The sequence below is a fragment of the Acomys minous genome, assembly GCF_964271855.1.
Source record: "Acomys minous genome assembly, chromosome: 5".
In the NCBI taxonomy this organism is placed as follows: Eukaryota; Metazoa; Chordata; class Mammalia; order Rodentia; family Muridae; genus Acomys; species Acomys minous.
This window is the reverse complement of record NC_140494.1, coordinates 16,914,918-16,932,105: the sequence shown is the minus strand read 5'-3', so window position 1 is coordinate 16,932,105 and position 17,188 is coordinate 16,914,918. Positions and strand designations below refer to the sequence as shown.

The following is a 17,188-nucleotide window of genomic DNA, read 5'->3' as shown; positions in this document are numbered from 1 at the left end:
CTCTGCAGGGACTGCACACAGGTGGTGCCCAGGCATACATGCAAATAAAACACCTAAGTACATAAAAATAAAATAGTTAAAAATACAACCATAACAATAAGCTACATGAACGATCTGTGAGGTGGGTTTGTTCTCTTGAACGTCTCTTTGAACAGTCTCGTGGGCGATAGAACACTCACCAAACATTGCAGAGGCTACAGTGTCAACCCTAATGGAGTCTCTCACTTCTCTATTCATCTTGGCAATCTCATGGCAATTTTTTTTTTTAATGTTTGGAGCTGTTGTGTTCAGGATTGTTACCTGCTGTGAATTGGGCTACTACCTGAGGGTGTGCAGAGTTTGCCATCATCCTCCCATCCAGTGTGAGGAGGAAGACCACTGCATCGGTGCCTGACTTACCTTGCTTTTGGAAGTCAACAGCCCGGACCCTCTTTTGCCGCCTCCATTGCCATGCCCTTGCTTGCTTCCTTGTCGTGTTCCTCTGCTTACTTCCATTCTCATCCATTGTAGAGCAAAGCTGGCTTCCTGTTGTGATGCTGTTCAAAACTTCGTGGTTTCCCAGAATAACACTCCAGTGGGGACTAACATGAGCTATGAGGTGGAAAGCAAGAAGCAAATCCCCATTCGAGAGAACATTTTTCATATGTTCCCAGTGGTGAGTAAGGATTGCTTGGTCTTGTAACCCGCGGTAGTGAATGAATAGTTTTAAAGCTACCATGTTACATTATGGCGGATGGAATGTTTATAGTGGCAGGTCTGTCAAAGAAAGCACTTTTTTAATTCTGCATTTTGCCTGCTGGAGGCCTAACGCAGGACCATGTCCACGCTGGCTAAGGACTCTACCACTGAGTCACATCCCTAGCCCCTAACAGAAGCAGTGTTCAATGCAGTGTGGTTCCCAAAGGAAACGGTTTATGTCATAAACGAGAAGCTCTTTCAGCCCCCCGACCCCCACCCCCACCCCTCCTGACTCTTCAGTGAGGGAGCTGACACACTCGGAGTTTCAGAGCTTGGAGAGCTACCACCATGCCTCGACTTAGAGTCTCGCAGTTGTAATTTTGGATGACTAACCCCGTCCTTGTACAAAAGGCTTATGTAACTTATCTTCGTTGCGTGACTCTGGGAGAACTGATGATCAAGTCATATAAAGTCCACAAGATGCGGTTTATTGTCTACTGTGTTTGTGGCTGTATTCCAAGCTCCCAGAACATTCCCCGGTGAATATATACATGCACTACATGTCTAGAAATAAACATCAGTAAATGACATGTGTACTGCTGCTTGGCACGGTGAGGAAAAACTCTTTATGTAATGCAAGGGCAGAACTGAGGAAACTTTTGTCATGAAAAACGTCTCATTACTCATAATCATGTATCCACAGATGTCTTTTTATGATGTTTAAAAGCAATTAGGCCAAGCCAGTATGATCAGAATGGGATCGCTGTATTTATGCAGCTTGCTATCTGTAGATAGGGTTTCATCGTTAATTCCTTCTTTGTTGCTTGTTTGACTTCGTGAAACTGATTTATTGTGGCTCATGTGGATTATTTCAACATTTTTGTATCACATTTGCTAAGAGTAAGTGAGAAATAACTACAAAATGATAGAGAAAAATACTGCAGATTTTCTAGAAGAAAATGACAGAAAAGGTACTCATAAAAAAGATAAAAATTTTCTTAAATAGAGACAAATTTAGTGCGTCTAAATGATTAACAATAGAATGCAGATTATTGTAAATAAATGTATCTCAAGAAAGTTTAAGGAAAAATATTAGCTGAACTTGGTAGTTTATGCATATAATCCTTGCACTTGGGAGGTAGAGGCAGGGTGATCCTGAGTTTGAGGCTAGCCTGGGCTACACAATGAGATTATCTCCAAATTCCCAGAGCTGGAGCTATGTATGACTTAGTGTTAGCAGAACCCTTGCATAGTAGGCACGAGGTCCTGAGTTTCAACCATCTAACTACAAAAACGTACAAAAACACCCAAAGCAAAAACAAGACCCTTATAAAACATTCTATGATGCACTGAAACCACCAGTAAGTGAAATTATGCTAACAAAGTGTTGCTATGCCCATGGGTGATGGCAGCATCTCTTCATCTAGGCACGTTTGGTTGCTCCTGCTGCTCATCTCTGAGATGCTGCAGCACATCTTCTGCTCATCTCAGAGATGCTGCAGCACATCTTCTGCTCATTTCAGAGATGCTGCAGCACATCTTCTGCTCATCTCAGAGATGCTGCAGTGCATCTTCCTTTCATACATGACCCTGAAGAAAGAGCTGACGGAAGTTGGTAACTTTTAACTACTACATGTGCTTCCCATTAGCCTGAATTTCTTGTTTTCAGTTGGCAAACAAGAAATCCTGCTGGTGACCTGGGTAAAACGATGTCACCTTCTGCTGTTTTTACCTTCCATGACTGGGATGCAGGTTGGAGCCGGCTTCCTTCCTACTCTTTACCCCGAGGTCTGCATGGTCTCCCCTGCTTCTCCATGCTCAGAGCTCCCTAGGACCGCCAAAAGAGCTTGCCATAAAACCTTTACATTAAAAACTATGACGTACCCGCCTCCAAAAAATGACTTTATTTTAGGGAATGTTGAGGTCTGTAATTTATTTCAGCTCCTACTGAACGCTGGCTCCCCAAACATATGGCTGGTTCTTCCCAATTGACCATGCAGCCAGAGAAAACAGTCATTATTTTGAAGACTGAATTTGAGATGTGTTTCCCTTAGTAATCTTCTGTATTGTGCCATAAAGAGCATATTTGCATTATTGCATCCCACCCCATCTATAAAATTCAGAATTTATTGAGACACTATTGAGTAAAGACTCTGAAACCATACTGAGCTTGGATATCAGAGAAGAGGAATAGCTTTTGTCATCTGGGAAGCATTTATTTAAAAGCCAGGCACCATGCTGGGCCTTCTGGAGAGGGGGGTGGGGCGATGAGCTGCATCAGGAAAGTGTTAATCCACTGGCTAGTAACAGACTGAGCTGGGCAGTGGCTTGGGGCAGCCGGGCTGCCTGAACAGAACTGTTGCTTCAGCTTGCCCCCCTACTCTCCCATATGTAAAATGCTGATACTGTGATGTGTCAGCTAAACCTGCTAGTGAGTTATGCACTCGGAACAGTGTCTCCCATACAATAAACATAATGTGACAATTAAAAGTTAATGGCAAACCTACAGAAACCCCCGTGGACTTGGCTAGACCTCTCCATGATTTAGCGTCAGGAGCAGGTGGCTGTGATCGTGGCTCAGGGGTCTGCCAGCAGCACTGTGAGCAGCTCAAAGGCCACACCAGCCCTAGGATCTTGCCAATGGGGCCAGAGACTTGGCTTTGGGGAGAGGGGTACCTTGGTGTTGTAGCCTCCCCCATCCTCTGTAGTTTAGATACTTAACATCACGGCCAATTTTACGGTCCTGGTGACTTAAGTGCCAGCTCACAGAATTGTTGAGTGTTGCCCAGTCGACTCGTGTTATGTCAAAAGAAGAAGCTCTAACACACAGTTGGGGTTGCGCTGGACCAGCAAGTGCTTGTGAGAAGCTCACTATGAGCACTGCTTTATTCTAGCAGTTGGTGAGAGATGAGGGGAAAGGAAAACCAAAGAGACCTGTTCTCTGCCTGTGAGGATGTACGTTCTAACATAAGAGACAAATGGATCTCATCACTGTGCGAGGTGAACCCAGGGCTCTCGGGACACTTTGTAGTTTTGGCGGGAGCAGAACAGTGAAAAAAACATGGACTGTTGAATGACAAAGTCTTATTTCATATGTGGAGGTTGTTGGAGAAAACAGGCAGCCTTTTAGGGTAAGCAAAGTGGGTGAGCCTTAGGAGGGAATGAAAAACATGTCTGCCCAGAGTTGGCTGGTGGCTCCAAACCACTATGGTGGCCACTTATAGAGTTGGCCGGCTGTAAATCCAGTGATCTCGCTGAGCCTGCATGGCTGAAGACTGGTCAAGCAAAAGAAAATTTGATCAATTATCTTCAGTCTACACATTAAATGACAATGCTGTTTTCTAACTACTTCACTTTCTCTCTTTTTAATTCTGAGGTGTTCCTCCTTGTGAAGACACGATATGTGGTTTTTCCCATTCTTTTTTCATTACTCTACCTAGTAAGAGATATGGCATGAAATGGGAAGTGGGAGCAGGGGGCTCAGGCATCCTGCGCCATCCGCAGCTGCATAGTGCTGTTGAAACCAGCCTGGGTTCCGTGATATAATGGCCTCACCACAAACATTGTATTACAGTTTATATACAAGAATGTTCTTTTTTTTTTTTTAAGTCTTATGTTTTATGTAGTGTTTATCCCTCCCAAGAGGAATGAAACAAACCTACATGATTTGTAAAAGTATGTTGGAATAAGTATGTTGATCATAATGATATGCACTTGTTTATTTAATTTGTGAGATTTTGTGGGTGGAGGGTATGCACGTGACTGTGAGGACACACACATATGTAGAGGCCACTAGAAGATGTTGGATGTTTTCCTCAATTGTTCTCCACCTTAAGTTTTGAGATAGGAGCCAGGCATGGTGGTGCACGCCTTTAATCTCAGCACTCAGGGAAGCAGAGGCAGGTGTATCTTTGCAAGTTTAAAGCCAGCCTGGTCTACAAAGTGAGTCCAGGACAACCAAGGCTATGCAGAGAAACTCTGTCACAAAAACAAAAACAAAAACAAAATACTAAAAAAAAACCACACACACATTTTGAGACAGGCTCTCTCATGGAACCTGGAGCTCACTGCTTAAGTTAGACTGGCTGACCAGCAAACTGCAGCTCCCAGGATGTTCCTGCCTCCTCCCACCATACACTAGCCTACATACTTATCTATGGAGTTTACGTGGGAGACGGGGATTTGAGTTCAGGTCTTCTTGCTTCCACAGCCAGCGCTCTTACTCCCGGAGTCATCTCTCTTAGCCCCCAACCTGCTATTTTTTAGCTGTCTGCACCCCACCCCCCACAAAGTCTGTTTCTGCTTCTTACTCCTTTTTTCTCTCTTAAGCACACATAGAAAGTCAAGTTTCTGGAATCCAGCTGATGCTATATGCAGTTTCTTTCCTGTGAGGGTTTTGGAGATTGAGTCTCTTCTGTTGAGTCAGTTTGCATCCTCGGTTCTAGCTCTCAAGCACTCCTGAGTGACGATTGGTTTTTGCTCTCTCCCACCAGTCCCAGCCTTTTGTGAACTACCCCTATAACCAGTGTGCAGTGGTCGGCAACGGGGGGATTCTGAACAAGTCTCTCTGCGGAGCGGAAATCGACAAATCGGACTTTGTCTTTAGGTGAGTCTTGTCAAGATGGTTTCTGGGGAACCAAGGAGCTATTGGCTGTTTTGAAGGGTACCAGAAACACACTCTGTGTCACCTTTGTCTTTGTGTTTGTGGTTGAATTGTTAGCATCTACAGGTTGCCCAGGTAGGCTTTCCTTGGTGGTCATGGGACTTAAGAGTCCCTCATCATGGTCACATCAGTACCATAAGGATACGCAAGAAGAAATACGGTGAAATTACAGTGAATGGATTGGGACTGTGGGGCATATCAGGGCCCTCAGCCTATGGAGGGGTGTCATATTCTCTGGGAAAGCCTCTCTGGAGGAACATTTCTCTGGTCTTGAAGATCTTCATTCTCACAGACCATTGCAAGGCTGTTTGTTCTTCAGTAACACTAGGAAAGATGCTGACCTAGACATTGTATAGCCATACACACCACCGCTCTCCAGCTTGAAAATGAATGCATAGTTTGCATCTGCTCAATTCTGGTCTTGTAAAGTATTTTTGCCTGAAGCCAAGGTAGTTTATGAAAACAGACAGAAAGTTGGTCTGTTTTGCTAATAATCAGTATAAAACATCGTACTTTAGGATATGACAGAGATGACTTGCCCAGCTGAAATGTGACTTTAAAAAGGAAGCAGAAAAAGTCTACTTCTTTCTGTTCTGGGAGCATCAATTTTATGCATCGAGACACTTTGGCCCGTGTGGACTTAATGCTGCTTGTCCTACATACTGACCACCAAGCAACATTCACAAATAGTTCCTCCCTCACCTTCATCTCGTGTTTGTGATTTATATTGGCAGTAATTATGTAGTGGTTGGTCTGATGGTCCAGAAATTGTTGAACACCCATTGAATTCTTGACGGAACCATGTTTGCACTATTTATGTTTCACACGGACAAGATCAGTAGCATAATGGGTTAACCACTGCTCAAATCCAAAGTGTCTGCATGTGGTGGGGGAGCCACAGTGAAGATAAATAATGGTTCATATGATAGGCTTTTTATAGACTTAAAATTCCCCAAACATCTGTGTTGAGTATTAAGCAAAAGCATTAATTTTACTTTATAGCAGCCATAGAAAGAACAGTTTAGGCTTAAAGTCTAGAAAAAAAAGTCTCAGCAGATAGTTGATTTATAACTTTAAGACAAGGCCTGGGTTTCCAGGTTCTACTTTAGCTGACGCTAGGATTTTTCTGAACACACTTTTCCTTCTGAAGTTGGCCATTCAAACTGAAAGCAAAATTGGGGCTACATATGGTTGGTGCCATTAAAATGTATCTAGTTTTTAAGCCTACGCTTATTTTGCCTATGCTTGCTCATCACACATAGAAGTTGCCCATTTGTTTTTATTTTAAACATTGGGAGCTACAAATTAAGTGTATGAGGAACAAACATTGCCATAATGACATTATATAGTATTCTATGGTTATACTGTTACATCTGTGTGAGCATTTTATATAATATCTCACATATATTATATACATATTTGTATAAAAGGATGCACACACATGCATATCCTGCTGTTTTCCATGAAGTCTCCAGTTATATTAGAAACCACTTTTAAGCCTGTCACGGTGGCTCATGCATGTAATTTCAACATGCATGTCTCAAACAACAAAGAACAATTTAGGATTCTTTAAAAAAACAAAAACAAAAACAAAAAGCAAAACAAAAAACAAAAAACCCCCAAACCAAACAAAACATGTCTGTGATTTGTTAGAGGAGGCCACTGATGAGGGCCTTTTTGTGGCCCCCTATAATGAATATATATTTTCTGATATATATTTTATAATAGAGTGAGAAATCTATGTGTCGTTTATTCTAGAGTGTCATAGGGTGAGAAGCAGAGTCCTGCAGCTCTGTCCACATCACAGATGGTGTCGGCTGTACATAGATTTCCTGAGGGTGCTAAGTGTTTGCTTTCCATGATCCTCTTTTTTTTTTTTTTTTAATCTTTTATTTTTGGTTTTTCGAGACAGGGCATCTCTGTGTAGCCTTGGCTGTCCTGGACACACTTTGTAGGCCAAGCCGGCCTGGAACTCATAGCCATCTGCCTGCCTCTGCCTCCCAAGCGCTGGGATTAAAGGCATGCGCCACCACACCTAGCCCATGCTCCTCTTTTAAAAGATGCTCAAAATGAAGTTTAAACTATACTCTCATGTTTCTGTGATCGTATTATACTCAAAATTAGTGTCTTTCATGGTTTCCCAATGAAAAATTAGTACTCCAGGTTTAGGACCGCAGGATAAAATTTGCTACAAAAACACTAGGGTTTCCTTCATAAGTGACCTAATTTGGCGACAAAGTTATCCATATGGCAATGAGGAGTTACTAGTATTCCCATTGCAGGCCTTATTTCTGGAAGACTTTATCACCATATTCTCAGTGCCTCGGTTCCTTTAACTCTGGACCGACCATTCCATTGTGGGAATGTAACTGACCTCCATCAACACAGCTGATCTAAATCACACCTTCAATTAAAAACCCTGGAAGATCCTTCAGAAGCAGGGTGGGAGTGATTTGAAATTTCTGGGTTTGACATTTAACAATGTCAACGAAAATAGTAAGGTCACTCACCAGCTGGTAGAGTTTGTGCAATGTCAGAATATCGTCTTAGCACCCAAGACTTGCTGAGTGGCAACAAGTGGCCGGCAGGTGGGTTCCGATGGTCTCATCAAGGCACTGGTTTCTTCTGAGAGTGCAACAGTGCTCGGGGCAGGTGGACGTGTGTGTGTGTGTGTGTGTGTGTGTGTGTGTGTGTGTGTGTGTGTGTGTCTTATACATCCACTTTTTAAGGGTTGCATTTTGAAAATGTGTTTCCTCCTTTATTCTAGGTGTAACCTACCCCCAGTCACAGGGGATGCTAATAAAGATGTTGGGAGCAAAACGAATCTTGTGACTGTGAACCCCAGCATCATCACCCTGAAGTGAGTGTTTGCATGTTGCACAGCCCCTCAACACCTCACACTTTTCTCCTGCTGCTGAGGCTGACACACCACAGGGCTAAGGCAGCTTCTGGGGAAAACACAAAGAAGTACATCTGCAAAGTTTGACATCTCATCCAGGCTGTGCATCATCAAAAGAACGGCTCAGTTGTATTTCTCTTTCTTTTTTTTATATATATACTTTATTTGTTTTAAATAATTAAACATGTTTTATTTTTTACATATACATTTATACTATTACACATTATATACAATAAACTACCTACAGCAAGAAGAAACATGACACAATCAGGAATTATATAAATGTTATATTCTTAATGTTTCGGCTGTTTGTATTTGACAGCCTTGAAGAAAACATTTTTCCTATCTTGGTGCATTTACTTCTGAATGTAAATCAATCTCCATCACATCTTGTCATTATCAATTTAAAATATCTATCTAGACCTAAAAACATCTTAGCCCCTAAACAACTAAGCTTCATTGAAAAACTAAGCTACCTGGTCTTCAACTCTATCAGAGACTTGAGAAGGAATAAACTTGATTACCTGAGTATTTACCGGCTGGGCCCATCTGTAACAAGGATTATACCTGCAGAGCTGAGTCCAGGTGCTGGCCACAATTTACATTAGCTGCCATCCTATGAGCAACTTCAGGCCTTGATCTGCCTCCGCCCACTCACCTGAAGCATACTGCTCAGACACTGCTAAGACACAAAGCAAACAGGCCGAGCAGAGACCTGCATGGGTTGCAATCCGCATTAGCTGCTATCCTGTGAGCAACTTTGGGCCCAACTCAGTTGTTTCTAGTGTTATCAGCTACGTTTCTAACGAAAGGAGAATTTATCTCTTCAACTTAAAAAGTAGAGACCAGTTTCTTCCATTTTATTCCAGAATCTTCAGGCTGTTTACATGTTTCCCTCAGTAGTTAGTGCCTTCTTGACAAAATTGTTTGCTTTGACTTTGGGTAGTTTATTATTCAGAATATTTTTCACAGCCCACTTCTGTAATGTAGCTGTTACAGAATGTTGATTCATTCACAAAAATTCCACATGCATTTTCTTTATTATTTTTGTCAAAAAGAGACAGCTAATCATTAGTAATAAAAATAGACTCCTTAAATTATTCTAGAATCTCAGAGTGAAAACAAAACAATGTAGCTGCCTTTCAAAGCTAATTGTGGAAAAACTTTTATTTGAAAGAATTCTTCCTAAGGTGTCATGAGAAGCATAAGATGGTGGCAGCCTAAAGCAGGAAGCATATTATAAACAAACAAACAAACAAACAAACAAACAAATATTCAGATAGGCATAGGCTTTTAAAATAAAACTTCTGTTGGTGACTAAATATGTATAATAGATATATAAATTATAACTTTTAAATATATAATCTATGGTATTTGCTTATGAGTAAGTTTTAAAGTTATTAAAAATCCAGAGCAACATTAGATAATGTTGCTAGGTTATAATATAAAACAATAGAAGAAATGCCTGTCTACTAATAAGTCTCTGTAAGTCAAGAAAGAAGAATCAAGGCCAGATCTTTGATATCTAGTTGATACTTGATCAAGCAGATCAAGTAGTTTTTAAGTCAGTGGTTTGACTTTTTAATATAATGAATGTAAACAGTTGCATTTTGACCACATATATTCAACATCATATAACCAAAATTACTGTGTTGATTATTTATTATTATTGTTACTGTTATTGTTGTGACGGCTTTTTTTTTAATTTGGTAGATATAGGAATTTGAAAAAGAAAACAAAGTTTCTGGAGGATATTTCCACCTATGGAGACGCATTCCTTCTCCTGCCAGCCTTTTCCTATAGGATCAACACTGGCATCTCTTTTAAAGTCTACGAAACGCTCAAAGAGTTGAATGAGAGGCCAAAGGTCCTCTTCTTCCATCCCAAGTACCTGAAACATCTCGCTCATTTCTGGAGAACTAAGGGAGTGACCGCGTACCGCTTGTCCACAGGCTTGATGATCGCAAGCATCGCGGTGGAACTGTGTGAAAACGTGAAGCTCTATGGATTCTGGCCTTTCTCTAAGACTGTGGAAGAGATGCCCCTCAGCCACCACTACTATGACAACATGCTGCCTAAGCGTGGCTTCCACCAGATGCCCAAAGAATATGGCTTGATGCTCCAGCTCCATATGAAAGGGATCATCAAACTGCAGTTTAGCAAATGTGACGCGACTTAAGGTTTCTTAAACTGCAAATGCCTGGTGTCTCCAAACACTAAAGGAGTATGCGGGTGTGGGGCATGGAAGATTACAAAAGAGCTCCCTGACTTGGCTAGACCAAAGCTCTCCGCTAACTTAGCAGCCTCCACGAGTCACTAATTCTATAATCTTCAACTTTCCTTCTCTGAAAATGGAGCTCATGATAGCAGACTCTGACAAGTAAAATGAAATTATTTTTTTTTAAGCCTCTTGGCATAGAATTTGATCTGAGGGACTAGCTGAGTGATTGCTTGTTCCTATTTGTAATAATCATTTCCACCTTGACCAGAGTGGCAATGAAACTGTGCCAAAGACCTTTCCTGAAGAGAACGTCTGAATCATGAGTAGTCATTGATTTCTTACTCACAACCCATTCTTTATTAATAATATCTTTCCCAATATTCTCTCCCTCCTAAAAGAGTACGCAAAAATATATCATCAAACAAAGCATCCTTGACTATTCAGGAAGAAAATTCTCTTTCACTTGGCAGTGTGCCTGCCTCTGATTCAGTTCCACTGGTGACATTAGCTGCATTGAGGTGTTGATTGTATTGGGGGCATTTCTTTGTCTCTTTTGTCTACATTTTCCTCACTGTTATCACTTTATACTAGCTTCCTGTTCAGGGTTCTGCTTTCTGCTTTTCTCCCTCCCACCGACAGGATCCACTCAATGACATAAAGTAGTTCCAACACCCACTACCTCTCACCTCTTATCTTGTCCTTGAAGTTGTTCATCTGATTTTTAAAATATTGTAACAGCCATTCAATAGGACCAGCCTTTCTGGAGGGGTGTGAAGATGTTGCCACTGGCGGAGAAAACAAGTGCACGGCCTTAACTTACAAGAGACCACAAGCGACACCATGACAGTTACGAACACGGTGGAGGAAGGACCATAGTCTGGGAAACTTAAATCTCCTCTGGTAGAACTAACTCCAGTGTATCTCTTTTACAGAAGAGGCAATTCTAGAATTAAACTAGAAAATGAGTGAATTCTTAGCAACTTAAGAGGATTCTAGGTAAAGAGGGGATAACGGGAGGAGAAAGCTGCCCCCTTGATTCTGATTATCAAGGTAAGTATTCTAGAAGTAGAACCTGAGGTTACCCTAAAAACTCCATATTGGGAGAGTGCATGGAGATGGCAGCTTCTGCCCACATTGGTGACATGGGAGTAATTAAGACCTGGCCATTGCAAAAGGAAGACATAGTAAGGAAACATTAATATTTCTCCAGGGAGAGGTGAATGCTTTCATGAGAAATTACACTTGTAAGTTAATCATCAGTCTTGAGTAAAATTTAAGTGGATGTTAAATATGAACACTTTATACATCTTACTACTGTTCCAGTGACAGCCCTTAATGTAAGCACATTTATTAAGTTATTAGACTTAATAAATATTTATGTGCACACATTCCTGCTCATCCATGGATATTCCCAAGAACCCTAGGATAGGAGTATAGAAAAGTTCCACACCCCAAGATAGCTATAAATTTCGCCTTTTAATTCTCACCTGAGCCAGCTTCTTGTTTATCAAATGCTTTTTTGAGGAAACAGTGTGCTGTGAATTCTTCATTCTGATAGTGTCACCTGGTATTTGACATTTGCGATGTTATTTCAAGTTTACATCTTTTTGTTCTTTTATAGCAAATCAAACTTACTAGCTTTAGAAATTTATCAAAAGTTCATATATAAATATTTTTCAAATGGTAAAAAGCTTTTTGTTACATAAAATCAAATCTATTTATTATTTTTCTTCTTCTGGCGAATAGAGGCTTTTTTATGCTGCTGCTAATGGATTTAATTAGCTTTAAATGATCTCCTAGCAACATTGGTCATGTTTCAATCATGCTATTAGCAAAGAAATGTTTTTAAAAGTAGATAAGAAGCCTATTATTTTTATAGTTAATAAAAATGTTTCTCAAAATATTTTGTGCTAAATAGAAACAATGCCTTTCTGATGGCATTGGAAATCTATGACTGATGAAGAAAAGGAGTGAACTATACTGATGTAAATTATTAAACAGACAATGTGAAGATATTACAAATTGCTCTAGGAAAAAATTATGTCTGGTCAGGAAGTTTTGAGCTTATTAGTGTTTTCCCATGTAAGATGCTATTTTAACTTGTGAGGATTTTCTCTAGAATATCAAAAGGCAAAACAAAACAAACAAAAAACTCTTCAGTGCCATACGCATGGATTTCAGACACTCTCAAAGTATTGTAAAATCAGTAGAAAAGTTCTTAAAATTTCTGTATAGAAAAGCACAGACCTCTCCACATACACAGATCAAATCTGCCAAATCTGAGCACGTCCAAAATTTTACCACAACTCTACCTGGATTAACATAGGCAGTGGTCAGATGGCAGCCTAGGCTTCCCTGAGTGCCGGAGTCCCATCTCAGGTTACTTTAGTTGGCAGGGCTACAAGATGGAGTTCAGAGCTTTTTTTTTCCCTTTGGTCATTGTGTGACACTTGCAGCAGCAATTCACTGCCATGGGACAAAAAGAACTGTGTCTTATGTGCTTTTCATACAAACCCGTGTTATGTGCTGTGCACAGGAGGCGTGGTATGCCACCTGCATGTCTCCAGCACGCTCCTCCTTTGAGTCTCCTTCCCAGATGGATCCGTAGTTGTGATTTTGCCATAATTTGAGGCTACTGGCTGTTAATTCAAACTATCCCCAGAAGAGTTCACATCTAACAGGAACAGGTGGCTCTTCAGGATGTCTCCTACCTAGGCCAGCGTGGCTTTCCCTTTGTCCCCCTGTGACCTGCCAATAATGTCCTTTTGTTCCCAGAACCAACATGACTAAAACCACCCTAAAATGTGGTAGCATATGAATTGGGATAATTCAGTATATCAGCTACATAAGTAGTAAAACAAAACTCAGTTCTGTTCGCCTCTTAATGGTGGATGGTAATACAGCCTTCCATGGAGATCCAAGCACAAAAATGACCATCATCTCCCTGCAGATTAACCACATCAAATCTAATAGCACCCATCAAAGAGTCTGTGTGGCGAGCACTACTTAACTGCTGGTAGATGGATTGAGCTCGATATTCTGCTATTAAATTCCAGTCCATCTGTAGGCATTAGAGAACAGGCAGTCTGTGTACCGGTGTTAGGTAACAGTAGACGTTCAGTGAGGAGTCTCAGGATACCACATGCTTCTAGGCTCTAAGAGAAATAATACTAGCTTGTTTGATTTTATTTTCTGTTTGTTTGTTGCTTGGCATCATTGGACAATGTCACGGAACAATAAACTTTCAAAATGATTTCTCACCAAAGCCGAAGAAAACTAAGGAATACACACATCCAAGTTCATCATCCACGTGTGGTATGTGAGAAGGGCTCTGTGGACAAAGATGTCCACATGGCTTCTAACTCGCAAAGGAAAGCAAAGGCAGAACATCAGTTTCCCGAGAGATTTTACTCCACATGTGAATTTAAACCTAGCAGATGTGTGGACTTCTAACAGATAGTCAAGTGCGTTTTCCCCGGAGAACTTTCTTTGTACAGACTACTGAATTGAACCATAACTCAGACCCCATTTTGCTTAGACATTTTTCCCTTGCTTCCAAAAACATCTTGCTAGTTAAATGCTGTATCTTGCCAAGGATTCTGAATCATTCCAGGAAATTCAGGAAACTTGAGGAAAGCGGGTGTGCTATGATGTTATAGCAGTTGCAGAAATATAGTTTTGATGTGTCATATACAATATTTTATTTACATAATATTATATGAAAACATTATTTTGCTATTAAGCACTAAATACATTGCAAGAATGTTATATCTGATAGACCAAATCCCCAAATCCATTGTGTTTACTATTTCCTGTTTATGTGCGGTTGGGAAGGCTGAGTAAAACAGCCCTTGATGTTTTATTACTCTGGGTCATCACTCTTCTAAGATCATTCTTCTTTTTATAAAAATATTCAAGTGGTATATGATAAAGATGCACTGCTTGTATGTAGACAGTCAAACGCTTATTTAAGAGTTTTGGAACACAGGCCATGACATGGGAAGGGATGTGTGCCTACAGAGGACCATGTGAGATGAGACTCCGACTCCAGGTACAGTGAATGAGTTATAGCAAAGTAACAGCATAAACCCCGGAGGGGAAAAATACATAGTTACAGATTGTACCTCTGCACGTGACAAAAGCAATTTAAAAATGGCAGATGTAACTATATTAAAATGAAATATTTATACCCAGTAAATATCATCTCAATACTCATAGGTTCATGACAGACATTTCAAGGGACTGCCCTTCAACAGGGAACATTTTTTAAGTGGGCAAATGTTAACATGGATGTGGTTTATAAAGGAAAAAACCTGGGTAGCTAATAAGAACGAGAATTGCTCAAATTGACTAGGAAACTACTGAGAAGTGAAAACTGGAGCGAATGCTATATTATCCGTTGTATCGCTAAAAGCTAGTGACATCATTAATTCCCAATGTTGGCAGATGTATGCATTAACTCAACATTTTGGAAGTGCTGAGTAAAATCGGTCCCACAGCTGTCCTGTGGCCAGCCCCCTCACTTTAGGACGTGTGTGCTAAAGAAGTCTCAGGAGACAAATATTAAGACAGGCAATTAGAGAAGGAACCCTCCATCTTGGGGAGTTAATGCGTTAAGTTTCGTGGACAAATAACAGAAAATAATGCAGCGGTTAGAAGCAACGCGCGATAGAAAGATGGAGACGACTAATGAAGACAGGCCTCAAAACTTTAGCATAAAGGAGAGATGAGCTGTAATGGTGCCACTCTTGTCACTTTAAAGTATATACATTAATGTATATATATCAAGGTCATATGCCAAATACAGCAAGAGTTTCCCCTTGGGAGACGATAATGGGAGTGGGTTAGGGATAAACCGTTTACCATGATCTTAAACACAGCCATGGATGCATACATTCTTATTCTCATGTAAAGCCATTTAGTAACATAAACAATAGAATCTGAGACACAGAACTGCAATCTAAGGTCGCATCGTAAGAGCAGAAGTACCATCCAAACTCTCATGTCTGACTCTAAAGCCATTTCCTCTCAGTATGCAAGTACAGGGGGAAAAGAGAAACCCAGGCCATCAGCTATGACTGACATAACTAACTGAGTGTGCTGAAAGTGTACAACATCCAAAAACTGTGACCCGTGCACAATCATGGAGCCATTCCACTATCAATATGCACACCCATGTCTCCCAAAATGTGTCCTTGTGCTAATTTGTAATCAGTCCTTCTTGCTGCCTGATGTTTCTCCCCCTGCTTCCCCAGAACTCCTGATCTGCTTTTCTATAGACTAGCTTACATTTTTACAATATAGACTGTTTACACTTTTTTAGAATTTTGTACAAATGAAATCATGTTATTTACACCCATGTGCTGTCTTGGTGTTTTTCCTCAAAATGATACTATTAAGATTGATTTGTGTTTGTGTATCAATAGTTCTTTTTCTTTTTTTTTTCATTTTCAGAGTTTAATTCTGTTGTGCAAAGGTACCACAATCTGTTGATACACCAGTTTATTACAACTTTGTTGTCTATCATTGTGGATGCTACTAATAAAGTTATCACTGGCATTATGAACAAGTCTCTGTGAGTGGGCATTGCTATTTCTCTGGGGCAAAATATAGTATGGAAATGGTAAGGTCACATGGCCAGTGCGTGTCTGACATCTTTAACAATGGTGACGAATGAGGGTTTTAAACTATACTTTAAAATTGTTATTGATTATGATTTATTCACATAACATCCCAATTGTTATCCCCTCCCTCTTATCTTCCTATTCCCACACTCCCTCCCTCTTCTGCCCTATTTCCCTTCCCTAGACCTCTGACAGTTGGAGGGGCTCCTCTCCCTCAGCCTGTCAGGTCTCATCTGGATAGCCTGCTTCCCCTTCCTCTGTGTGCATTAGTCGCACACATGCTCAGGATATAGATATAGTCTTCACCCACAGCTACCATCTTGAGGCTATCATCTCTGCCCTAGAAATAGTCCTTTGATTACTGTGTGCATTTCAACCTCCTGTTTCCTTACACTTAAAGTTATTTTTTATCACAGACAGCAGGTGCTTGGGTTTTGTATTATAATCTGAAATCTTCCTTTTCACTTGCGTGTTTGCTTCATTTGTTTTTAATCCCGCACATCTTATTTCCACATGTATTAGAAACCCATGATGATTCATTGTTACTGGGGTATTTGTTCTCCTTAATCTGTCTTATCTTTTTTTCCTTCATTTTTGGTTAGTGTACAGGTAATGGGCTACTCTCCCACTTCTGTACATAGACGCCATCATTCTTTCCTCTTGTTTGTCCTTTCCCTCTCTGTCCTCCGTGCCCACATCTGGCTGGTTCCCTTTCATCCTCAGCCCGCCATTGTGTTTCTTTGTCACATATGTTCTGCTTCTCTTCTTTACAGTCTCTCTCTCACCATTCACAACCTTCACGGCCTGTACCTACACACACATATAAATACATACATACATACATACATACATACATACATACATACATACATATATATATATACACACACACACATCTATATGTGAATTTAAATTTAAAGTCTTCATATGAGACACACAACATGGTGTTTGCCTTTCTGAGCCAGCCTTATTTGTTTAAAATGGTTATTTATAGCTTTGTGCATTTTTCTGCAAAATTTCATGATTTTGTTTTCCTTTATGGTTTCTTAAGATTCCTTTATGTTTATGTTCCACTTTTTCTTTATCCATTCATTGCTGATGGC

General features: G+C 40.5%; 1 protein-coding gene across 1 annotated transcript in view; it reads left to right on the top strand.

The window, feature by feature from the left end:
• ST8SIA6 (ST8 alpha-N-acetyl-neuraminide alpha-2,8-sialyltransferase 6) overlaps positions 1-16,032 on the top strand; it is a 149,380-nt gene extending 133,348 nt beyond the window's left edge. Inside the window, exons 7-10 of the mRNA XM_084781441.1 lie at positions 511-655; positions 5,172-5,284; positions 8,109-8,201; positions 9,954-16,032. Coding sequence (XP_084637567.1) covers positions 511-655; positions 5,172-5,284; positions 8,109-8,201; positions 9,954-10,419 — 817 coding nt within the window. The 3' untranslated portion in view covers positions 10,420-16,032. The remainder of the gene's footprint in view (positions 1-510; positions 656-5,171; positions 5,285-8,108; positions 8,202-9,953) is intronic.
• The last annotated feature ends 1,156 nt before the right edge of the window (positions 16,033-17,188 follow it).